At 42.3% G+C, this 27,026-nt stretch overlaps 1 protein-coding gene across 1 annotated transcript in view; it reads right to left on the bottom strand.

Annotated features, from left to right (window-relative positions):
* KCP (kielin cysteine rich BMP regulator) overlaps positions 1-27,026 on the bottom strand; it is a 496,613-nt gene that overhangs the window by 91,903 nt on the left and 377,684 nt on the right. Inside the window, exons 43-50 of the mRNA XM_085653703.1 lie at positions 24,102-24,184; positions 19,149-19,316; positions 14,273-14,366; positions 13,508-13,681; positions 12,700-12,782; positions 11,422-11,542; positions 5,111-5,193; positions 264-363 (exon numbers count right to left, since the gene is read on the bottom strand). Coding sequence (XP_085509829.1) covers positions 264-363; positions 5,111-5,193; positions 11,422-11,542; positions 12,700-12,782; positions 13,508-13,681; positions 14,273-14,366; positions 19,149-19,316; positions 24,102-24,184 — 906 coding nt within the window. The remainder of the gene's footprint in view (positions 1-263; positions 364-5,110; positions 5,194-11,421; positions 11,543-12,699; positions 12,783-13,507; positions 13,682-14,272; positions 14,367-19,148; positions 19,317-24,101; positions 24,185-27,026) is intronic.

Raw genomic sequence — 27,026 nt, 5'->3', positions numbered from 1 at the left:
TTCAAAGAAAAACAGTTTGCAAACATCCAAGCCCAACAATGGATGATTGGAGTATGCAGAGCATGTGTATCTACAGCCAAACATGCTCCGAACAAAATATTAGGTAGGCCATCCATACGGGAATAATCACTGTATAATGGCAAAGACACCACTAACAACTGTTTCACATCAATTATGTTGCATCAGTCAGTTAACTGTCATCAATTTCAACTTAGCAGTGACTAAGCACAATGAGAAAGATAGTAGGATTTTTTATACATCACCATTGCAGACTGGGCAGCAGGAGCCACGTGGCGTGAACTGCTCCACCCGGGGGCAGCTAAGGTGTAGACAACCTTGATGTATGCACACCCACGTAAGATCCTGAAATGGACAGGAATTAAAACTGTGATTAACAGAGTGGACCTCTTAAAAAACAATACAGGTACACTAACAATCTGGATTATCACTAGTCTGTGTTAATGACTTCAGACTTTCACTACCGGACAATCCAACTCCTCACTTACCTGTATCGAAGCCACAAATTTAGAATCAACAGCCAATGAAAATGTCACTTTACTCAAAATCTTTCTTCATTACTCCGATTCTCATTTCATAAATCAATTTCAAACATGATTTGGGTAAGGAAGCACTTTTGGTGATAAGTATTTATAAAATAAGGCCCATGTTTATCAAGATTTTGCATAGCCCTTGTACCACTCAAGGGGACGCAAGGGTGACTCAAATCCTAAATGAGATTTCTCAAGTCATGCAAGGCCACCTTGCGTGGCCCTGCATAGCTTGATAAATCTAGAGTAATGTAAGCGCAAATCATTGCCCTGTGTTAATCTGTGGCAGAAAGGCGTGCCATGGGTGGAGCGTGGGTGTTCCCACGCATCCAGCCATGCATTCAGACACAATAACCAGATTTACCAACACTGGTAGACATAGGAATGCATCAGAATTGTATACCTCACCACCAGAGGCGCAACAAGGAGAAATATCTTTATTACTATTCACTGTTTTCTCTTTTTAAGTGTGCAGCACACTTAGAAAGATGAAAATGCCTCTGAGAATCGTTTTTGGGCAGGAAGGGGCACAAAGACAATCCTGCCTACAATGCAGGCACCCTTGGATCACCCAGCATTGCCAAGTACCATGCATCTGGCATTAGACTAACACATTTCAGAGTGGTGGTCCACATCACCATTTTGAAATGCAAAGTCACGCATAAACACTGTCAAACAGGAGTGATAGTAATCATGTCATGGTCACTGAATCTTAAGTGGCAGCACGCTGTGTGTGCTGCTCCGGGCCGGCTTGGGGGCTAATTCAGATTCCACAACTGTACTAGCTGCAACTTGGTACAATGTAACAATACTAGGATTCACCCCACACGGCTGGACCGCGTGACATATTTGGTAACATTCATGAGACTGACGTGAGTCAATGCCCACTAGCTACTACCAAGACATCAGCCTGGGTGAGGTGAAGTCAGTTGTTTTGTGACACACGCTTTAATAGGAACATCTTGCTGCTGCCCACGGCAGCGCGAGAGCAGGTCGCTGCAGTTCCGTTTTGGCAGGCTGCAGTGGCAATGGCAGTGCTGCTCTCACTGCTGTAAATTAAATGAGACAGCGACTCGAGCTGACCCGGCGGCTAAGTGTACACCACGTGGCCGCTGGAGTGGTTCCTCAGCAGCCCAGAGAGCAGACCAGTCCACACTGTGGTGTACAGCTGCTGTTCTGAGCCTCAGAATCATCATGATGCCCGTTTACCATGGGGGTCATTGAGGCCACGACGAGAAGCGGCCCAGAATTGCCACTCACCTAATTTAAGCAAAGTAAGAGAGTGTCAGGGCCGACTGGAGTGAGCTTCTCATAAAAACTTGCTTTAATAGCAGTAGCGCGCAGTCACACTTCTGACGGTCGATGCAACAAATTGCACACTGCCAGTGACGTCACTTAATTTAACATAGCCTTGTGGTGCCCTATAATTTATGGTGCTTTGCAACCGTTTTAACATCTTCTTAGAGTTTCTCATTGCTCAAATGGGTATAATTTCTGATATTTATATGTTTTCCTCGTCTTCATTGCTTGATTGTGCTCATGACAAAAGTGTCACTCATAGTCATTGATTGTCACTCATAATTGTACTGAAATATGAAAATGTCACACATAAGCAGTCTGAAACCTTGACAGCTATGACCACAGTGCACGGGGGCCTGTGTTGGCGCTAGGCAGCAGTTTGTGCACCAGCCAAGGCAGAGAGCAGGAATGTGCAGTATAATGCTAAGTACAACGTATTCCTGGGTCTCCATTTCATACAGGGCAGAGAGGTGGCTTGCTGCATTCCATTGCATGAAATATTGATCAATAAAGGCATCAATGTATAGAATTTAGCAGGTGAAGCTGAAAATGCAAATGAATCAATTATAGTAATTTTAGGGGCTTATTTAGAGTGTTGTGGGTGTGCACACTGAATATCGAATCCAGAATATTGAGGGATGCAAATATTGAGGAAATAAGTATTGAATACAAATCTGAAAGGTAAGTAAGTATAGATGTTCTATACCTAACTCCACATAAATGTACCTTGGTGACATATATCTTCAAGGTACATAGATGTGGAGTTAGGAATTGTAAATCTATACTTTCCTATATGCACTTACCTTTTGATAATTTGTCCCTCAATATTATGTCCACAATATTCTTGTAATCAATATTCCAGATTACAATCATAAGAGGCCCCAAAGCAGTAAGTTTGCAAGCATCGAGAGGAATATATTTCTTACCTAAAATGCAAATATCAAGGTCTGTATCTTTTACAGACAGAAATACTTTCATGAACCGACCTTTTCTGGTTTACCTACTTAACACATGTCTCTGGTTTTTTAGCCTATCAGCATAGAGGTGGCTTCCACTTTGGGAGTTTGTTTTTGGAAAAAGTACAGCTTTGTAAACGTTGGATGGGTGGCCGTCATGTTTGACGAGCCATCCATCAAATGTTTACAACATTAACAGGAGGCCAGTGGAGCTAGAACAATTTTCAGAATGGGGGTGCTGCCATCAATGTTACATCACCCAAGTCATAGTGTTTGTGAAAATTCAAGTTTCACATGAAGAACAAGTGTACTAAATGAGCTACGCCCACTCTGCAGGAATGCGATAATGATGTTGTATGTAGCCGATGGTGCATTTTGGAGCATACTGTCACAAATATATTGTGCTAGTGCAATGTCATTTACCGACAGCACATTTTTCATTGAAATGGCCATTACATTTGCACAGGCATGCAGTATTACTGAAACATCTATATAAGGCACAAAAGTTAATGCATGGATAAAATCGTGTTTCAATTAATAATTATAATTTGCACATCAGTAGGGGTCAGATGTACAACCCACCAATTTGCAACTCGCAAATTGCGTCACATTTGCAACTTGCAAATTGGGATGTACAACAGTGTCTTAGACACTGTTTGCGTTTCCTAATGGGGTCGCATATTGCATGCCTCATTAATATTAATGAGGCAGGCGCAATTTGCGACCCCATTAGGAATGGCTGGCACTCACAGGGATGGTGGCCTGCTGGGGTCAGACCACTATGTATGTGACTGCTTTTAAATAAAGCAGTTAAAAAAAAATGCAGCCCGTTTTCTTTAAAGGAAAACGGGATGCATTTAAGAAAAATGTAACTTTTCAGTTCAATTTTTTGAGGGCAGGCAGTGGTTGCTGGGACCACTGCCTGCTCTTGGGACCACTGCCTGCTCTTAAAAAATATTTACGCTCACAAAGGGGAAGGGGTCCCCTGGAGACCCCTTCCTGTTTGCGAGTGGTTTACCACCTACTTGAAGTAGGTGGTAAACTACAAGTGTTTTGCGACTGCAAATGAGGTCGCAAAACAACATTACATGGCATGGTGACTCGCTATTAGGTAGGGACGCCCCTTCCTAATTGCGAGAGTCGCAAATGTTATTTTGCGAGTCAGTGAGTCGCAAAATAACATTTGTACATGCCTGGAACCTTTTTTGGTGTTGCAAACGGGCCGATCTCCTGTTTGCGGCTGCAAAAAAGGGTTGTACATCTGGCCTTAAGTGTCGTGATTTGTTTTGATACTATTGAAAATATTAATTTCTTTTACACTTCAGAATTACAAAAAAGTGCTTAATTTGTGTTTTCTTAACTGCTGATATATTTTGAACTATTTGCACAGTCCATTCAAAGGTATTTAAATTTTGTTGTGTTAGAAAAAAATAACATCGTACAGCCTTTGCTTTCACACTCCCTCTACTCCAGCAAGATTGACACATAGTTCTCTTTGCAAATCCTCCCACTTTGAAGTAGGAGAATTAAACATAAACACCAATCTCCATGTTAAACGAATAGGCAGCATTTTGTTAGAATGCATATCCTGATATTTGACCTCTGTCTTTGAACGCACAGCAAACGTGAGAAGACAAAGGCAAAATTTTAAGGTATCTTTATTAAGCATTCACACTAGCATAGTTATTTCCAGGGGTGCTGCAGCACCCCTAACACCTCTACTTCCAGCACCTATGCAGGAACCGTCATGACGGCAGTTCCTGCCAATGTTTAGAGTTGTCTGCAAGGCTGGCCAAAAACTCTAAATTTGGGGGCATTGGAACCTACGTATGGTAGGAGTAAAGTACTCTTCCATAACTAAATAGTTGACTTACTTCTGCCAGCCAAACTCTAAATCAGCCCCTTAATGTGCGGAGACTTTGCAAAATATATTGGTTCCAAATTACATAGATTCTTCTGCGACTAGGTGTGATTTAATCACTGAACTTGAATTTCCAGACATATGTCAAATCTGCTTTGTAAATCAGGCCCTTAGTTAATATTTATGTTATTTAATTAAACAGGGTTTGTGGATGTAATTGTAAGGGTCTATTAATCAAAACAGCAAACATACTAATAGAATGAAACAATAGTCTCATTGGGATACAGCAATTCAAACAATCAATAAAAGAGCAATACAACAAAAGAAATGATTCCCATGGCAGACAAATGACATTTGTTTTAGAAAAGCCAACCCAACTCAAATTTGTGTCAAGTTTTTTTCTAAATCCTAAATACACTACAGATGCAGCCAGCCTTTAAACTTACCTTGCACTGACACATGTAGCAGGGGTCGTCTGTAGCATGAACCTCATTACCAACCATGGTGGCGGTGCAGTTACTGAGAGCTTCTGCAAAGGAAACTGAGCATAAGAGCTAGGTAGGGTTGTTACTGCCTTGTCATTTCAGAGGCACAATATGAAGCTATTACTTACTCCTATCAGAACTAGTCCTTTTTAATGATGTTACGTTCTCTGAACCTATGCTTAGTATCCTGAAGCCTGGACATGGAGAATAGAATTTATTTTCTCTAAGTCAATACTTTTAAGACATACAATGTTATGGTCATCCCCACTTATGTCTCAAACACACAAGGGCTTATTTACAAGCCCCCTGTGCCACTTTTGCGTCATTTTTAACATGGGAAAAGTGACGCAAGAGTGGCGCAAGGGGCTTGTAAATCTGCCCCACAATGTTTATAGGGATCCTACTGGTGCTCCATCCCATGAAAGATCCAAAATGGATCTTTAAAGCATCAACCTACAGATGTATGTGATAGCAACCTATTATCTATTCTAACCCAAACACGTTAGTGAAGGGAATTCTAAACCACAAAAAATTAACAAAAGCAGAACCACATTAAATCAGACTTCCTACTGATGTGCTCTGCAAAAGAACCACCAGACCTTCTATCATGGTTGGAGGAACATAACCCCTGACCATCATTCCAACCTTATTTATCATACGCTGTAGAAAGCTGGAAAAAAAAGGTATATCATGCAAAGTGTCCAGGTATTCCTTTATGAGTAGACAGGGGCTTGCTCTAGTAATCCCAGGGTGCTCTTCTAGGGGGTAGTGTGGTCAAGCAGCCTTCGGCTTATCAGAGAGGAGTATTAGACATCTGCAAATACACACAATATTCAATAAATGATGCACACGATTCAATAAGGAGATCCACACCAATTTGTAAAAATAACACACATCTTTATATATGTTTAGGCACTAGAATCAATACGATCAGGTAAGTACGTTTCTCAAGAGCCTTACTTTTTTGTTTAAAAAGTCAACACTTAGGGCCTGATTAAGATGTTGGTGAATGGGTTACTCCGTCACAGCGATGACAGATATCCCACCCTCCAAAATATAAATCCCATTATATCCTATAGGATAGTGACGGAGTAACCCATCCGCCAACATCTAAATCAGGCCCTTAGTGCATTTTTCAGAAGCTGCGTTGTTATCCTATGGGAGGAAAAACGTACGGCGTTCAGGTAGAATACAGCAGCTTATGAGACCAATCTCCTGGACTTTAGGTCAGTATGGGGCAAGCTTCAAGGCAGCATCAGCAGGTCTCCTATAGCGACACTAGGGCAGCTGGGTGCATTGGTGAAATACAGTGTCGGGTGCCCAATGTTTGTCAATGGGGATCGGTCTCTGGGAAAAGAGGCTGCAGGTTTGGACTGGGAGGCCAGTTGAGCTGAACCAATTAGAGGGTTCAAGTCTTGCGATGCTAGGGGACGTGGGGACACCAGTGGTCCTCTTCTGCTCGGGCCAGGTTGGCCGGGTGCATAGGGTCTTTGAGGTGTCAGATTTCTTCGTCCAGGAGCACTCGTGGTTAAAGAGGCCTGCAAACAGAGGCTGCAGGTGGCATCAGAGAGTTCACAAAGGGTGAAACCAAAGTGGGCTCTGTCTCTTGGGGACCTGGGGACCATGCTGACACTGTTGGCCCACTTCGACTCGGGCTGGGGGGCTCGGGTGCAGTGGTGCTTCACAGTGTCAGGTTTTGACAGTTCCGGGGTCCTTGCAGTTCTTCTTTGGGTGCCAGCAGGATACATGAGTCCTTGAATTATTTATTGAAGGCAGGCAGTCCTACCAGGCTTTAAAGGCATGACAGCTTACAGAATGAGACGACTTTGGCACAATTCGACGGGGAACAGCAGGCTGGCTGGATACCAAGTCAGTTGCTCTTCTCCAGTCTTTACTTTCACAGAACTTTAGTGTCTTTCTTCCTCGTACGTCAACAGGATCTGATTTTCTGGTGTCAGTGGTTCTCCTAAATACTGAATTTAGGGGCATTAGGGGAGTCTAGCGCAGTAGCCAATGGGCTACCTACCCTGCATTCACTGCACCCCCTATATGACCACTTCCTGTGGGAAGTGGGCACTACCCTGGCCCAGAGTTCCTAAGTTTGCCATCATCAAGATGGCTAACTTTTAAAAGTCGCCTCCATTTCTGGTAGCCCCCCTTAGGAGTGATAGTAGCCTGAGAGGGGACAGGCTTATCTGACGAGCTAATTTTGCTGTCTGTCCAAGGTGCCAAAGGGCTCTGGACAAAGGGGGTCGGCTTCCTTTCCTGTGAGGGAAGACAGATTTGCATACCAAAGTAGGTGGACTTTTTGAAGCTCCCCTGCCTTGGAATGCTAATCTGCAAATCATCCTGTGGGAAGAGGTGTAAATACCCTCTGCCTGAGCAGGCTTTCTTTCAGACCTCCTGAGAGCACAGGCTCTCACCCTTGGGTGTCAGAAACTCTGGTGGCAGGCTGGTGAAAACCAGTCAGTCAGCACACCAGTAGCTAGTAGGTTTTCAAAGGACACCTCTAAGGTGCCCTCTGTGTGCATGCATGAATAAATCCAACACTGGCATCAGTGTGGGTTTATTCATATGAGATGTTTGATACCAAACATCCCTATTTTCAGTGAAGCCATCATGTAGCTGGAGAACTCGTTTTACACAAGTGTCCAGAACATGTGCTCAAAATGGCCACCCTGTTCACTTGTACTGACACCAATAGAGCTGAACAGCACAGGGGCAAACCTGCTCATGCAGATATGTCCTCACATGTAGAATAGTGCACCCTGCCTTAGGGCTGTAAGGCCAGCTGTAGGGGTGACTTACCTATACTGCATGCTGTGTCTGTGGGCATGGCACAGCGAGATGCGTGCCATGTCGTGTTTTCACTTTTGTCTGCACCAAGACATGCAGCCTGCAGTGGCAGTCTGTAAGTGTTTAGTGAGGGGTCCTTTAGTGTGGCAAAATGTGTGCTGCAGCCCTTAACCCCTTCTGTGCCCATGACGAGCTGGACTCGTCATGGGCCGCGGTTGCGCTGTGCCCATGACGAGTCCAGCTCGTCATGAACCCCGCCCGCTAATGGAACGCCCGGCACAGGGCGGGGAAAGGGCGTGGCACACAAGGGGTTAAGGACCCTCTTTAGCCTTCACGCTCTATGTACCAGAGGTAGCGCTTACTAGGGACTTAGAGAAAGTGCTAAAGGTATTGCCAATTGGGGTTCAATTGTACAGTTTTGGGAAAGAAATCTGGCGCTGGGGACCTGGTTAACAGGAGCCCAGTGCACTTCCAGTCAAAATCACATAAAATACCAGGCAAAAATTGGGGGTGACCATGTCAAAAAGAGGCGCTTTCGTACATCTGCCAAATCCTATACCTTCACCATTGATGTTAATGTGACAATACAGACTTGAGTAGGTAGCATAAAACTGGTATAGGCAAGTTGGAGGCTTTCTTGTGAGGCTTCACTGACCCAGCATTTTCCAGATACGAGTCTTCACATATGATTTGGAGAAATCATAAATGTTTTTATAGCGCTGACGTAATGACTGCATTGGGCCATTTCTGTGGGACCTTTGACATGCTGTTTCAGCTCACCATAACACAATCTGTAATCTTCCCAGCTACGACTGGGATGTTCTGGTACTCCAGATACCTCAGCTATTGAATACGTAAGGGCCAGGTAGCGGCTGAAAGACCAGAAGAACCTGATATTATCCAGTACATCTGCCTGACCTGCGTAAGTCAGCTGATTGTCACAGACCAAGCAGCTACCTCAACAGGGTCTGCTATCTTCAACAGCAGGTGCACCTCTGGGCCTGTGTGAAAGCTCTGGAGTGTGGGTTGAAACTGCTGCTCCTGTTCTTCTTTCACACTGGGGGTTTGCCTTGGTGTCCAGGTGGTTTGCCTCAGAGGGTAGGGTTTGAATGCAGAGCAGCCCTGTAGCTGTTTCTGCCTTTGCTAACCTAGACCTAATTTTGCCCATCTTCTTACTCTGTAGGTGGTAAAGCCATCTCCCTGATGTCTCTCCTCAGTGCTTTTAGGGTTAATGTGCCTCGGAGTGGCTAGAGTGGCTTCTGTAAGATGTCACTACCTTCTGTAGTGTTCTCCTTGCAGAAAGTGTTTCCCGTGGGTCTGTTCCTCTGTTGGGGGCATTGTGTGTCCTGCTGTGTGTGATGTTGAATCCCTCCACTCAGGAGTGCACCTTGAGAGTGGATGTGGTAGCCATCTTGTGTGATCATCCTTTATGGGTAGAGAAAGTGTGGCCTAGCTCCCCTCGATATAATATTTTAAATGTGCAATCTGTTCTCTACACATTAGCCTATCTACTGAGGCACGTCACTGCCATATGGTCCTGGTCTATCTTCTTATTTATTTGTCAATATTTGCCCTTTATCTGACATTGATTTATGCTCCGGAACTGCTAAAAGGCACCTATTGGCAATTTAATTTCAGTACCTCCACCGCTCCCTGTACTGTTTTTATTATCCTGCAATGTAAATAGTGGAGAAAAACAACAACTGAATATTTCTTTTTTTGAGAACTGGAAGTCCAAAATTTAAAATGCCAGGTCTGGACTCACAACAAGCAGTATACGACATGAATTCCCTACAAGGGTGCCAAGTGTTGTGTTTATATTTTTAAAGGATTTACAGTAATTTGAGGGCCAATAGAACCTATTTATATTTGGCAACCTGTTCCTTATCTTTTTAAGAGTTTGTGATACATGCTGCCACATCTGATTCAGCTTTCTGACTAGCTTACTGTGTTAAGGTAGACATGACTTAACCGTTGATTGGCGTCGGATCCACAGTAAGTTGGTATGGGCTGCTCTAATATACAATAAGGCTATCAGTTACACAGTTGTTTTTGGCTAGAGATTGCAGGAACAGCAATTTGGGTGATGCTCCATTAGGTGGTGATTATTTTTGTTTTCAGCTGATTAAGCAATTTTTACTAAACTATATGCATAAACTTTCAGTTTAAGATTCTACATTGTGTCTTTTACACACCCAAATGCCTTCATGTATTGTATCCAGATGTTTCAGCAGGCTGAAAGAGAAATTGTGAGTTCTAAGCTGATTTTTTTAAATTTATCTTTGACATTCTGTATTAACACATCATATTAGGAGGCGTGTTGATAGACTGATGCCATGTCTGAAGTTACACTCAATTACTATGCTCGAGTTAACCAGACAAGCCATAAAAATGTTTCAGAATTTAGTAAGAATTGCCCTTCACTGGCAAAATGCAAAAATACAGTCAACTGGATGAATGACGAATATCCTGTTAGTCAGTGGTTACAGGACACTGCATACTGCTGCAATACTGAAGTAACTATTGAAAGTTAACGGTCCACTCACTAAGATCAAAGTATATGTGGGGAAAGTGTAGGTATTTTATGATGAATGTTGTTGCAGACGCCTTTGTTTTGAGAGTCTGCTATTGGGAGCTTAGAGTACTTTCTCCATCAGTGAATGTATGATCTGCAAACTGCTACATACAGGTTTGTTACATGTTTAATTTTGTAAAATGGATCCACTGATTAGGCCTAGGGGTATATTACTGAAAATAAAACACCTCAGTGGCTCCAAAAACCAAAATAGAGTTATTTATGACTCAGGTAAAACTGAGATAACACCGAACAAATTAATTAATCATTGAATCTTTGCAAATAAAGCTTCTACACAAGGAAAACTATGGAAAAGACCAAAAAGTGATTTCAGCCCATCGAAGTATGATGGGAGCTCAACCAGATTTCTTTCTTAAAAAGTGTTTAGAAGAGTACAGCTGAAGTACTCTCTGGAGGACGCCAACTGATGTTTCAGCAATGAAAAAAAATATTGGAAGATCCCATTAAGATCTCACTAAAGAAGGTCCTTGAAAGAACCCAACTGAGGACACAGACTAATCAAATTATTTAGTGAAGCCATCACAGAGCTACGTCAAAGTAAGTGTATATGGAAAACCAACTGAAATATGTAATATATGCAGCAGAAATCTACTGTCATCTCAGGCTAAGCAAATGAAGTGAGAACACCAACATACATTTAAGCTCAAGCCAAAGAAAGTCAATCGATGACCCTGACTACTGAGAACTTAACCCATAGAAATTCATGGGGATCTTACATAAGGACCATACACAAGCTGACATTCTGAACAACCAGAAAAAAACTTCAAACCAAGGAAGTCAATGGAATAGGATATTCTTCCTAAAATTGTAAAATGTATACTACAAAGACTATAATTATTATAAGCTAGTACTCATTTTTAATTACAGTGAGTGTACGTACGTGCACAAGTGGGGCAGCAATGGCCTGGTCCAGGAGGCTGGATGTGGCTCTTGGGACAGTCAACTAGGCTGGGGCACTGCTTCCTATTGCAATGCCGGTATTGCTGCCCGTCTGGCATAATCTGAGAAAAAAAAACACAGGACTTATATTTTGAAGTATTTGATTGAAAGGGTCACATTTTGCTTTTAATTCACTATTCTTTGATCGTCATGCTCTCATAGGAACCACCCCAGCTTCATCATGGTGACCATGGAAAAAGAAGAACTGACAAACTCAAGTGCACCCGTGCACACTAGGTGGAATATGCTTCCACTCTTTACCTTGACTTCTGACGCAGCTTCTTTCCCAATGCATCTCTTAAAGCAAGGACTATCTTCCGTCACTTAACTCTGACTCAGACAAAGCTGCTCTTTTCTTGTCCTCTGGCTGTGCAGCTACCATTGTGACCCAGGACTATTAATCAGGCAGCATTGTTTCCAATTCTCTCAAAGCCTCATTGATTAATCTGAGATTTCTTCTTTAGCATGCTACCATCGACCATCATTTTGACTTTAAGTACAAACTTGATATGTCAGTCACGAGGCGTACTTAACTCTATAACTGTTCTGCTCCAAATATTGCCCTGGCTCCCTTTTTGAAGCTGCAATATTTTTCACATCAACTGCTCATCTGGCATCAATTATGGCATGGCGTTATCACTGACAATGTTGGAGGTTACTGCCTCCAACATCCCTTTTTCTCTTTGCTGGAAATGGTACAGCCATCCCTGCACTGTTCTTGGTCTCTTTTTCTAGAGACCACCAGGCAATGTTTTCCATTTCAGCAAAGCCCTTGCAAATGTTATCATCAATTTGATGTAATCACCAAAAATATCATTCTGTTAGGTGATGTTATTTTCTTATTAGATTCTTTGTCCATTCTTCACTTTAGTTGCTGCCCTTTTCACCCTTTTCAAAAGCCACTCATTCTATCTCATTGTCCCTCCACCTTCATCTCCTTGCCAACAACTTTCCATCTCACCCATCCTGATATCCCCGCTTTGGTGCTCTTCCATTGGGGGGGAGGGGAGTTCCTTTTTCCACAGTGCCTCAGTTCTCTGGAATTGGCTTACCATCACTATCTGGTTCACACCAGATATTGAATATTTCCATAGACAACTGCAAATGTTAATTTTCATTGCTTCGTAATTCCCCTTTTGTCCATGAAAAATCCAGAACCTGGACGCATCCAGGTAGCAGTGCCCCATTGATGCATAAAACAGGAAAACTGAGCACTAACCTCACAAGTGCAGATCTCGCAGGGATCATCTGAAAGTTGGAAACTTTCCCCAGGACTATACACATGGTTATTATACACACAGTCTGCAAAACAAAATCAGAAAAAAACATATCAAAAACCTGGTGTAACGTGACAAAACTGCTAGAAAAGAGGCAAAACATGCAGAAATCAGGAGTGTAAACTGAGACTGCACCTTTTACGCCACATTCCAAGCAGGCAAATTCAAAACGTTCTGGTTGTTGTTCACCGAGTAAATACATATCCCAGTGGTATAAATATTTAGCAGCTAAGTAATTACCACACAAGATTGTGGCGCACTTGCAATAGTGGATACGTGGTTTGATGATATTGTATGTAGTTGTATTTCCAATTGTTTAGAGGTGAGTAACATAGAATAATGCCTGGAAAGGTTGGCTTAGACTAATGTACTGTATACTGATGAATTATGTTGGGTAGTGATTTGCTAGATCTATTTATAGCTCTTGTAGAGTGTTTACAGCACCACAACAGAATACCATTGAAATATTTATTCACTAAATTATTCATCAAAGGAAACAGAGAAATGAATAGTAATATGCTATTATTTAAAATGGTAGACTCCAGAGTAGATAATTCTGAATGAGATGTTTGGTACACGCTGGTGGCATGAGAGATGTGGATCTTAACCACTAAATGGATGAGCCACTGTTGGCATGCCCTTTCCTGGACTAGCGCTTATCATAATTTCTGTAAGAATTGTTTTATCCTTTAAACTGTTATACTTTGACCAGTTTCCATCTCTCACTGGATTTATCTAAAAGTTTAGTACCTGCACACAGTGGACAGCACTCGCCGGGCACCTGGATTGGGTTGGCACAGGAGCCAATGCAGCGTGTCTCAGAGCAGGTAGTGACACCATCAACGCACATGCAGGACATGCAAGGAGTGGTGGGGGATAGCCAGCTGGTGCCGTCACGATACTCCCGACCATTGTATACACAGCCTGTGGGAAAAGCGATGACACATTAAGTTATGTGTTGCATAGAGATGCATTTGTCTTCAACATTAAGCATAAATTAGGTAATGAATAGATAAATACAAAACGTAAAGTGTGTCTATTTGTTCAATAGATTAGCTAAGGAATAGCACTCCCTTCGATAAGTGAAATATGAGAGCCATCTGTTCCTAAGTGCAACTCCAGTGAAACAGCAGAGTATCTATGGACAAAGAAACTCACCAAAGTGCAGGAAAATACTTGAATAAGAGTCTCTGTCGGAAGATCTGTGGGCACCCATTATTACGAACATTTGATAGGAGGAACTGTACTCTCCATGAAAAGTACTCCTGTCCAAGCCCTACACACTAAAAACGTCAGCTGCCCTATCCTGGGATGATTCTTGAGCAACAAATGTAGCCTGGGATATCAGCCTGGGCTCTCTCTGCTGGGCAAGAAGATCAAATCTGGCCCATTTTTGTCAATGCTGAATGAAGGACCCTTACAAAAAAGAAAGCATTTTCCACATGCTACATCCCTATAGTGTTTTAGTTGTGCAAAGTCTTAAACTCAATAGCAGAAAAAAAGAAGGTACAATACCTCTGCAACGAGGGCAGCAGGCACCTGGATCCGTCACTTGATGCATGCATGCCAATCGTGGGCACGGAGTGTGCTCACAGTGTACATTGCCTGCCTGAAATGGAAAGGTATACTAAGAAAGGTTTCACAACTAAGACAAATCCCTGTTCCTTCAGTTGTTTTACTTCAATGGCAACCATTCACACACTATGTGGAATGTGAACTAGCCACACATTATTGACACAGAACGATAGATGAAATATGAGGAAATAATAAACTAAGTTATATATAAAGAGTGGTTAATTCATAAGGGATTGGGTGAATCCTAAACATTGCCTACAGAATATCATAGGACATTAATAACGTAAACAGAACATTGAGTCATCAAAGTACATTATTGTGGATTTAAGTATAGTAAATCTATACTTCCCTATATGCTCTTACCTTTTGATATTTTGTCCCTCTATATTATGTACACAATATTCTTGAAATCAATATTGCAGAGTAAGTCATAAGTGTCCCAAAACAGCAAGTTTGCAAGCAGCAAGAGGAATGTATCACTCAACTTATTTACAATTGCCAAGTTTAGCATCTTTTTCCGACAGAAATACTTGTGTGAACCAACCTTTTATGGTCTAACAAAAACACTTACCCAGGTCTAATTGTTTTTAGCTTATCAGCATAGAGATGAATGCATGTATAATTGAATTTAAATTTGTAAACTGAGAATTGATGCCCATGAGATTGAACTGCTGCTAGCACCTTGCCACAATCCAGAAACAGAAGCACTTCAGCTTGATGTAAAATACAGGTCTTCAAATGTTTTTAGAAGGAAATGTGGTTAATCTGGCCCTGAGTGACCGTAGAAAACTGGTTCAGAATGTGCTGTCAAGATATGAGAAAATGCTAACACCCAGCCAGTTGTGAGATGAAACCCTAATACTCATCTCTGCACACTCAAGATCATTTTGTTCATCATGGTGGTATACTTCATCTGTCTTTTCTGTAATCAAAATGTTCTCACTCATCCTCCCCGCTGAAGTTTCTGACCATATTAGCAGTAGAAATACGTTTTTTTAACGCAGAAGCTATTACATGGTATCCTGTGAGCTCATAATAAGACCACATTAAAAATGAAAACATGAGAAACCACTCTTCAAAAACCCAACATTTCACCATAGGAGTACAAATGTTTACCAGAAAGTACCAGGAATGCAACTAAGAAACAACTGTGCAATAGGTTGTTTAAGTTGAAAACCTGTCTAGAGACCTAGAGTTGGTATAATAGACTATGTTCTTTAAAGGGCTTTTTCTTGAAATAACATTCTACTAGACGAATATACAACTACCCACACTTCTGGAAGAATTACAGTAAGGAACAATGGTCACTGAAGCCAACCCTCCTTATACCATCGTCATGTGCACCTCCAAACTCACCACCACTACCACTATCACAGAGTTCACTACTACATAAAGGCTAACATGGATTGGCAGCTGGCTACTTGACAAAGCTTTCAAGCTACGAACGCAAAAGCGAATGGGTGTGTACGAGCAAGGGACAATCAGATGAAACATGGAAAACAAACTCCACAACTGCTTGATGTGACATTAAACATCAGTGACACCTAATTTACATATTTATATATGAAGAAAAGGACAATATAGAGCTATTCTATTTTTTCCGTTAACTTTTTTGCCAGAATATGATAAGAAATCAGAACTTTTATATGGTTATGTGTTTTCTCCCACAGTGTAGCCTGGGCCATCCTGCAATGAGATTTACTGAGTATTGTATTCTGGTCCATCCTTTAGATTGAGATATGTCCAAAGAGTAATGTGAAGGTTGAGCACTGGGATCAGCTGTAAGAGGAACATGTGTGAGCATGTTAAGAATGAGCCACAACTTTGCCCATACAATGTGATAGGGTCACTCGTGTCTTCCAGCCTGACAATTATTTTCCTTCCTAAAATGACTTTAAACATTAAAAAATATTGTATTGATACTTTGATATTTCAAAATACACATGTTTTCTTTCCCTGCAGCCTTGTCTCACCTTAGAAGTTCCTCTTGACATGATGAAAATTGTTGCAAGACACTTTCGGAATTCAGTCTCTAGATTCCGTAAGTCATAAGCAATAATAGTTTTCACCTAGAGAAGGCTTCACAATTGAAACTCGCCTGTCTATATCAATTTTAATTTTAATTTAACTTGCATTATTGTGGATTTATTGAATATTGTTTTGCTCAGTTAAGACAGACATTGCCTCATAGTCCCTGCAGCTGGATCTATGTTGGTCCACTTACACCTAACTTCAGATTTTGATGGAAAACGATTATAGAAAAACCAGTTTATTACTAATGTAAAGCATGGGGTTAGTGATCGCTTTTAAGCCTCTAGCTGATAGGAAAATAAAGACAATTATTAAATACAATGCAAGAAGCAAAAGTAAAACCTAATTTGAGAGTTTACTCTACCTCAATGCCAAGTGTTACGCGCTGGTCAAACTAATGTACTGCACTCATTAAAATGGCTGACATTTGCACTTACTAGACTCTGTCAAGCCATTCAAGTCTTATTGCTAGTACTGCAAGAATTTTGATCAGCTCAAAGCAGCTGCCCAATCTCAGGACCACCTAATGCTAGAAATAATTTGCTACTGGAATGAACCCAGCCAGGATGAACTGCATTACTCATGAATGCTGCAAATTTCTGCTGACGCATGTTCATGCAACCAAGTATAGATCAGCATAGTAATTGCATACTTTTGCATAGTTAAAATATGGTATAATGTCAGTTTTTGAAATAGTGGTGGTTGAGAGTTGTATACAATGCATTAACAGGCCAGGTGACACACCTATTGGGACTCAATATCAATAGGGAATGGATCACTTGACCTGAGTAACCAGGGTTTGCAACATATTAATTTAAAAACCCTCATTCACGTATATAGGTCAGTGGCGGTATATCTTGGTTCTCCGCCAAGTTTAAAAAAGTGACAGCATCATCATAGGGCTTATTTTTGTATGCTTACCTCCGTCCAGCGGATGAACCACTGGTTATTACAGTAGTGATCAGAGGAGCGTGAGTTCTTAGTGCTCTAGTGAGTGAATTAAAAAAGAGAGAGCGGGCCTCGTATGTTCTAGACAATATTTTAATTAGTCCGGAATCGAGGTGGGTAAAAAAAGTGTAGTGCGTGAAAAGATGGGTTATTAGTCTAACGCACTCATAGTGTCCAAAAAATAGGTCGACATGTTTCAGCCCGTCTAGTCGCCCATGCGGGTCGGTGGGGGCTTTCTTCAGGACCTCAAAGAAGTGAAGGTAGCTATGTGTGTTGGCACAGCTGCCTGAGTAAACAGGTTATAGTTCACTCTTCATTAGGAAGGTCAGTTGGTACCTTCATGCCCCTAATTATGGACTTCTACAGGGTTACCGGCGGGCACATTGGACCTGCGGTCGTCGTTATGAGCAACTTGTGCTCGCTCTGCCTACGGCGCCCTGGATGTTCTTAGTACCACAAGAATTTTGATCAGCTCAAAGCAGCTGCCCAATCTCAGGGCCACCTAATGCTAGAAATAATTTGCTACTGGAATGAACACAGCCAGGATAAACTGCATAACTCATGAATGCTGCAAATTTCTGCTGACGCAGGTTCATGCAACCAAGTATAGATCAGCATAGAAATTGCATACTTTTGCATAGTTTAAATATAGTATAATGTCAGTTTTTGAAATAGTGGTGGATGACAGTTATATACAATGCATTAAGAGGCCAGATGACACATCTATTGGGACACCTTATGGGTGAGCTACATATCAAGGTAAGCTGGCTCGCAATCGCCTGGAGCTCTCAATTGATGGAGGAAAAGCACAGGCACATAATAGTGACATTTACAGTAATCCTCTGGGGCTTCGGAGCTTCATATTATCAGCCTGTTGCCAAGGGACGTTTCTTTCAGTGTGTTCATCATATGATAACCCATTATGTGGGGATTACCACAGGGGGTGTCTTAAGCCTAAACGTAACTTTATTTAAATGTAGTTGTGGGTAGAGGTCTGCAATTGTACGCTTGAATGAGGTCTACGTACAAATGTAGCTGACAATGGGCTACATTTTTAGGCATAAGCACAGTTCACTGTTGCTTAAATGTGTGCAATACCCAAAGGTAGCTTAGACGATAGATAGTATTCTTTAAATGATAAATAGTATTCTTAAATGTTGTTGTGGGTAGATGTCTGCAGTTGAACGCTTGAATGAGGTCTACATGCAAATGTAGCTGACAGTGGGCTACATTTTTAGGTATAGGCGCAGTCCACTGTTGCTTAAATGCATCCGACACCCAAACGTAGCTTAGACGATAGATAGTATTCTTTTGCAAAACCTAGAATGTACATTACAATATGAATCATATATTAAGACTTAAAAGAGGCTTCACTTTAATGTAGTTTGGACAATGGCCTTGAACTCATATTTTAATGGCCTAAGGCAAATGTAGCTGGTATGATTGTTCACAATCAAATGTAGGTTAGGCAATCCAATGCTTTCAAGCTTTCACAAAATATGCAAACATGTTAACTTTAGAACAGTGCAGTCTCTACTCTAACTGAGAACTTCACAGTGTATCAGAGTACATTAGCTATTTAGGCATGAGCAACAGCAGTCTTCTAGCCTATAACCAAATACTCTAGCACTGTTCCAAAAGTCCAGAAACAACACTTTGTCTGCCTTCTGTGATCAAATACTGAGTCCTCAGACACAGGATCGTGAATTTGTTTGGCTTTGATAGACCAATGCCTACAAAGAGATGAATCTTCTCTTGACAGAACACCTGCCTTAAAGATGACCAGTCACAGAATGAGAAAAAGTTTGAAAAAGAACAACAATGTACAGTTTCTCACCTGGCAGCTGCACTGCCTGCATGGGTCAGGGTCAAAGGCGGACCCACTGTTATAGAGAAGTCCCTCAAAGAGGCAGTCCACACAGATTGGGCAGCACTGACCGGGCACCCGGGAAGGGTGGGTACACGGAACATCACAGAGCACTGGGTCGCATACAACCTTACCTTGCTGTGGAAATAGAAAAGGGAACATAGAATGGAAAATTAGTGCTGGAACAGACACTGACCTATGTTCCTTCAACAGTTTCAGCCATAGTAGATGTTTTTGCAGTCTGAATAATATTTGTAAAATAAGTCTGCTGTTCTGTGTTAGAGAAGTCTTGAAAATGGATTGCCAAAAACAGAATTAATGGCCCATGTATAAAGAATGGGGATGAACTTGAGCAAACATATATAAAAATGCCATAGCAAACATGTGCATGTATTAACGATACTACAAAAAGAAAGAAGTATAAAAAGGACTGGGCTGACCCTTATATGTTAAAGGAAGCTGGGTATATAATGTAAATGGAAGAGCGGTTCCTTAGATTTTTATTGAAAATACACAACTCCCATTCATTCTGCTGCTCTGAACTCAATGGTGGTAAACCTGTCAAACAGTTCATTCTTTAAAAATGTAAAGAAGATGTTTACACAGTGCTCTACAGTTTGTCTAAGTTGAATCAAGTTGAATCAAACTTAAACAAAATGAGCAACAACAGTTAACAAGCGTATCCAGACTCTGTGCTGACCACTTCTGGATTCAGTTCTAGAGTACACATTGTTCATATTTAAAACCTGTCAAGATGAGTCCCTGGGTCTCCTAAGACTAACAAAACAAAGTTTGGATAAACCCTTGTGCAAAAACTGTAAAGGAAAATGTAACTTACCCTGCAAACATCTGCTCTTGGCATGTAGTGCTGTAGATTCACATGCTGTCTATACTTCCGCTATCTAGTGTTGGGCTCAGACTTGCACAACTTATTTTTCTTAGAAGTAAGTCTTTTTGAGTCAAAGGACCTAGTGACTCCACCTATTAGTGGTATTGCGCATGGGCATCGGTGCAGTTGTTAGATTGATTTTCCCGCACGCAGGGCAATATATGGAAATTGAGCACATAGAACAAATATGACAATGCAAAGCAGAGAAATAAAGGTAACGAAAGAAAGGAGATATCTGCAACAACCTCAGGCGAGCACGGAGGAGGGTAGGCGCCTTGTAAATTGCACATCATTTGCAGGGCTTGCAGTAGGAAACAAATAGCTATTGTGTCTTATGGAAGCACTTTGTCCTGTCAATATAGAACATTATAGCTCTATAGACATCAAAAGTGTACAGATCGCGTTCTGCTACAGTCTCTGGGTGTCCAGAGCACGTTGGCACCTGTAGCGGCGGGACAATTAGCTAGTCAAGGAGGTGTGCCCACCCCAGGCTAGTACAACCCCTAAGGTGAGATACCTGAAGTGGACATGACTTTTTAGAGTTTGTCATCTTGATGATGGCAAACTTAGGGATTCTGGGACAGGGTGATGCCCTCTCCCCACAGGAAGTGGTCATCTAGGGGGTGTAGTGACAACGGGGTAAGTAGCCCATTGGCTACTACCACTCACTTCCCATAACGCCCCTAAATTGAGTATTTAGGGGCACTCCCTGATACCACACACAAAAGAAGAATTGGAAGAAGAAGACTGCTATACCGAGAACAGAGGAGTACGACTGACTTGATGCCAACCCTGACGGCCTGTCTGCTGCACCCAACCCTCATGCAGCAACTGATTCATCCTGCTGCTATGCATACCTCAGGGAACCCAGAGGCCTGCCAGTGCTTTGCAAAGTGCCAAAGAATATCAGTTGGAGTAGAGGAACTACTCTCCTGCAGCCGCAGGCACCAAAGAGCAAGATGTGGTCCACTGAGTAGCTGTTCCCCAGCCAGCCTGATGCAGCAGCTCCCCAGGAAGAAGACCTGTGCTCCTGATGGTCGAATCTATCCTCCCACTGAGAGAGAGGACACCAGGACCAACCGGAGCCACACAGGACCAATACGCGAGTTACTGGACCCCTTGCAGCAGCCAAGGCTTGTTGTGCCCAGTCTGGACACCAACGCTGAGGAAGACCAATCTGCATGTCGAGGGAACTCAGGGACAGTGAGACCCACTTCGTGAGTGACCCAGCTGTCCTGTTTGCCTCTCTACTGCAAAACAGAGACAAAGAGTAAGTCTGTGACCTCCGCCACCTGATGTCTCAAAGCACCTTTGCACCCGCACTCCTGAGCCCGAGTCCAGAGGAGGTGACAGTGCTAATGGGGTCCCCAGACCCACAAGAGCCAAGCCCTGCCATGCTTGGGTTTGCCCAGACTAAACTTCCAGTCACCTTCTGCAGCCTCTTCCTGCAGGCCCCCTCCAACTGTGCGTGACTCCAGAACCCTAGGACCTCAAGGGTCAAGCCCCCCTGTGGGCTCCCCTGGACTGGTCCACCAGTCTCTGCTTGCAGCCTCTTTGTAAGCGGACCATTCTCCCGTTGAAATGAATAGGACACCCGATGCCGTGACACACCTCTGCAACTGGACGCCCCAGGGCTTCCCGAGTTGACTTGTTGGTGTGGCCTTCTACCTTGTCCGGTACTCAACTTAAGTCCTGAAAAATAGTCCCGTAAGTGGCTGACAAGTGCCCAAATGCAATACATGTTTTTCCTCCATAAGATAACATTGCCGGTCCAGAAAATGCACTGTATCCATTTCTGAAAACTGTACAAAGTCATAGTTCGAAAGTACTTACCCAAGTCTGATGATCTTGGTATCTAAATGTAGATAAAAGTACGTGTTTATAAATTGGTGTTGGATTTCTTTATTTAGGGTGTGACTCCTTTACTGCTTTTGTGTGTAATAAATGCTTAGCACTACCCTCTGATATGCCTAACTGCTTGCCCACACTACCACAAAAGAGAGCATTTGGCGTCTCATTTGTGCCTCTGTAATTCTTTTGCGGTTCGCTTCGACTCTCTGCACAATGTACTTCTATTTGTGCACTATCTGGAAAGCCAGGTTCCTACCTACACCATTGATTAACTTAACTTGTATTTATGGAGGTGAAATACCAAAATAAGTTACAGAATATTAAGTTTTTTTAGCCATGCCTTTGACCATGCTCCCATGATCACTTTCCCCGCCCCCACTGCACACAGCATCAGAGTTCCCATACTTTTTAAAATGCACTTCAACCACTATTCCTATGTAATATATTTCAAGGATCCTGAAAGTAAGGTGTTTGCAACTTGTGTAATATGATATGTGCGGTAACATATTGGTGGACTGGTACACCATTTCATTAAAATGCATTCTAGAAATTATTGGTGCTGAGCCCATCCAGATTGTTTTTGCTGATTGTCAGTAGCTAGAGCACCACCAATAGCAATATCTGGTTCTATGGATTCAATTAGCATATCTTCTGAAATCTATGTGAGAAATGGCATACATCTGTTGCCCTGTGTTTGATATTGTAATCTGTTTCTGTATTTCCTGATGGATCAACCCTGTGCAAGCCTTGATGAAAAAAAAGATTCTATGACGGCTAAGGATTCCATCTCAATATGGGATATTTTCTTTTGGCTTCAACACCTAAATCAGCATCAAGATTCCCTGAGATGATCTTGATGATGAAGATGTGAATTTGATAACATATGTTCACAAGACCCATTGCTAAGTATTCCGAAAATGGGTAATAATCAAGATCAGTTCACCTTGACTAGAGATTACAATCTTGGCTGCAGAGTCACGGGGAGACACCCAAGCAGACTCCCTTTCAAGAGACTAGATATGAACAGATGCAGAATGCTGTTCCTTGGTGAAGTCATCTATATCTACCTTTTCCTCCAAAGTTATCACTTGCTTTGTTGTAGCCCCTTCATTTAAGAGTTCCCTCCAGAAGCTTGCCTTCTTTCACTGGAGACACCATGGCAGTGGTGAAATGCCATGCAAGCTTTGTTTTCTGCAGGTTTGTAGCATTATGTCAAGCTGTGAGCTCACTCATCATGTCCAATGGTGATGATCATATTTCTGTTTCTTTTATGATGGTGTGCCTGACATATATATCTGCATGCCATGCTTGCACAGAAGTAATGGTAATGCTCTCCGCAGCAATCCAATTTTAGTATTTGTTCTGTAGAAGTGAGCATGTGATGTGCATCTTCTACAAGCCTTCACAATGTTTGAGTTATACCTTTCAAATCTCAATTCCATGATGTTTCCATCTGATTTCCTGATCAAGAAGTCTGAAGAATTGGTTGCCACAAGTTAATTATATAACAAATTTTAAACTGTTGTGAATGTAACCTCTAGAAAGCAGTTGAATCCATTGCGCATAAACGCATACCTATATTTGAAGGTTCTATGCAGTTACATCATTGTTAAAAGAGACATACAAGTGTTGCATATGGTGAATGATTGCAAATTGTGGTGCACGGGTAATCTTTCTAAAGAAGTCACAGTAAGAAGGAATGAAAACAGTGCCACGCCCCCTTTAGATACAATCATTGTCTGGTGAGCAGTAGGAATGCTGGCAGAGTGGGCACTATTGCAAGAAGAGATGTAGATGTGTTTTCATTCTGGGCGAGTAACCGGACAGAATAAAGTCAGAATGCAGATGGGATGGGGTGTAGAAGTGTCAGAGCGCTAATAAACTAGACGTTATAAGGCACTGTGGAAGAATGCAGACAATGTGGGAGTCATTAGAACTAACGAAGAAGTACTGATAGTGAGGCTATCAATTCTATTGCCTCGATGACTCATTTAAGAGATTTGTAAACTACAACTGCTTGAGGTGGTGGCATTATCATTGTGTAACAGAATTAGAGAAGTTATTGTTTGTTTCCACACTGAACACTGTACTGGCACAAATCTTTAGAGAGTGTGATGATGGGGTACTGACAGGGCAAGCACAACGTCTCACACATTTCCCAAAGCTGGACACTGAGCACTTACCAGACAAGAGCATTTCTCACAAGCATCTGGCGCAATGTACACCTGGGATCCTTCATCATATTCCTTGCCTTGGAAATGGCAAACTGTCAGGAAGCAATGAGACAAGTTCAGAAAAAACACACATTTTGTAAATTCATCTCCCAGAAAGGCAAACAATACAAAAATGGGTGCCAATCCAATGCCAAGGGGTGCTGCGCCTGCAGATAGAAACCTTGCCCTGATTAAATGAATCATCTTGAAGCATAAACCATATTCCTTTATTTTGGAAGACTTTTACTTGCACTCAATGAATCAAAGAAACCTGGGAATATATAAGTGAGACTTTGCATACTCACAGATTCTACATGTGATTTGATATTTGGGGTTAAATCATTTGAGCAATAGCGTGGTTGTGTTATACATAGATATTCCTGAAAACCTTTTACTATGCATTGCACATTACAACATGCCTCTAATTCTATTGTTCACCCCACAATGATCCATACCTGATAAATAGCATGAATTTGCTTGCAGTCATTAAATCATCAAAAATACCCAATGCCAACTTTACTTTGGTTAAAGGCTTTAATCATACTGGTTGGATTATGTTTTTCTTGATACTAAAAAATCTTTCTTTATCATGACATGCAAAAACACTGATTTTCAGAAAAAGGATGTTTAACCCCACTTCCTAGTGCATTGCCCTAGACCCTATAAAAAAAATTGTTGGGCCCCAGCCCTTCCAATCCAGCAACATAAACTGGATTAACAAACAGGGTAAGTAGTAAATAGGATACACATCTCATGAAAATTGATTCCCACTCTGCCTCTTTAAAAGCAAGTGCAATGAATTTCCCCTCTATGTAAGACACAGTTATCTAATTTTACGTATGTAATTTTCCCATGGGGATCACCCATTTTGCAGATCCAGAGATTTGAATCGAAAACACAAAATCTCAATGTATTGTCAGTGGGGCTGAATTCACAATATCTGTCTAATTCTGTGCATCATAGCTTTATGCCTATGCTTTTTGTACTTAAAATGAGTCACCTGTAGCAATAGTTGTGCAGGCTTGAAACACTTCAAGATTCATATGCTTTGCATAATTGCACTACCTAGAGGTTAAGTCCTGAAATATTCTGAATAAGTAGAAATATTTGCTTTGGGTATCGGCCATAGTCAATGAATTTAACTCAACAACCACAATGCCCCAGTGTGTCGCCTCCATTTTCAGATTCTTTCGCCTGTTTTATGGTTTATTCTCTTGAAGAGTCAAATTAGTTTCCACAGTCCCCTCCAATTCAACAAGAAAATGTAAGGATTGCTTGTGAATCTAAAAGAGTCTGAAGCTGCAAGACTACTGTTACAAGTAAGTAGTTCCTTATGCAGCATGAACATCTTAATTTGTATTCTTTGCATTGAGGGATGGTGTAGCGGTATCCTTCCTTTGATAGTTAAGTGTGTGTTAAACTGACTGACACGCCTGTGCTTCTCTCCTTGAATGATTATTTACACAATAATATTTAGAGGCTTGGATTCCAGTGTTTTACCTGCCGGCATACCATATTTGAATTGTATGTACAAACCTTCTGGCTATGGAAGCCTTTTATACTGGCTGGTGTTTTGATTGTGGTGCATGAGCCCAAAACAATCTGTTGAGTCTTCGTGAACTCATTTGTAGCATGTACATACTACTTAATAGCCCTCCTGGCCTTTAGTATGGGTGAGTGGTATTTTTGCTAGTGTATTTGGCATCTGGAAGAAAGCAGAAAGTAGAATATTTGAGGTGCACCCAGTGGGCACCTTAGAGGTGCCCCCATAAAACCTATTAGTCCTCTAATGCGCTGCCTGACTGGTTTCACCAAGCCTGACTCCACAGACACGCTTCTGGCCCCCTGCAGTTGAAAGTCCACGCTCTCTGAGGCCAGAAACAATGCCTGCTCCAGAGAAAGGTGTTTACACCTCCTCCAGCAGGACGGCTAATGATTTAGCATATTGAGGCCAGGGGCATCAAAGCCCCTGCCACATTTGATATGCGACCCTGGCTTCCCAAAACTTGGGAAAGGCCACCCCCTGACCTGAGGCCCATTTGGCAGCAGGACAGGCAGGAAATTAGCTATGCAAGTAGGCGTATTGCACCACCAGACTAAACACCTTAAGGTAGGCTGGCTGATGTGTTCCACGAAAGAAGGATTCCACATCTTGTTTTTTGGTGGAATTAGGAACTCTGGGACAGGGTTATACCTACTCCCTACAGGAAGTGGTCATATAGGGGGTGTAGTGACCGCAAGGGTAACTAGCTCATTGGCTACTACCATTCAATCCTCTTAACACCCCTAAATTCAGTATTTAGGTGGCCCACTGACACCAGAAACTGAGATTCACCTGACTAAAGAAGAAGAAGGACAAAGAGAAGCCGAAGAACACAAGAACTGTGGACAAGCTGTGGAGTTGACTCCTCACCCTGTCTCTTTACTAACCAGCCAGCATCTCACTTGAAGTGGAGGAGCCACTTCCCTGCAGCCTGCAGGCACCAATCGCAACATCCGGTCACAGCGGCCACCCAGGTGGATGTCACCATGCTCCAGAAGGCCGGATCATTCACCTTACCAAATTTAGAGATGCCAGGAACCCCAGGAGCCGCCCTGCCCCAATACTCGTGTGTGCAGCCCGTACACCAACACTGCCAAGACGGACTCATCAACATGGGACGTCAGCACCAGAGAGGCCATCATGAAGAGTGCCCCTGCTGTCCTGTTCTGTCCCCATCTCCAGGTCGACATATCAAGTGAGAGCCGCCAACGCAAGCGACCCTCCAGGCAAAACTCCTCTGCACCCAAGCCCCACAGCCCAACTCCGAGCCTACAAAGATGCACCCTCAAGTACCAAGTCCTCCTTTGGGTTTCGACAGACTTGTCCCCAGGTCACCACTTGCAGACTTTTTC

This window comes from Triturus cristatus, chromosome 4_1, assembly GCF_964204655.1.
Source record: "Triturus cristatus chromosome 4_1, aTriCri1.1, whole genome shotgun sequence".
NCBI classification, from domain to species: domain Eukaryota; kingdom Metazoa; phylum Chordata; class Amphibia; order Caudata; family Salamandridae; genus Triturus; species Triturus cristatus.
The sequence above is the reverse complement of the archived record's forward strand: the minus strand, read 5'-3'. Positions and strand labels throughout refer to the sequence as shown.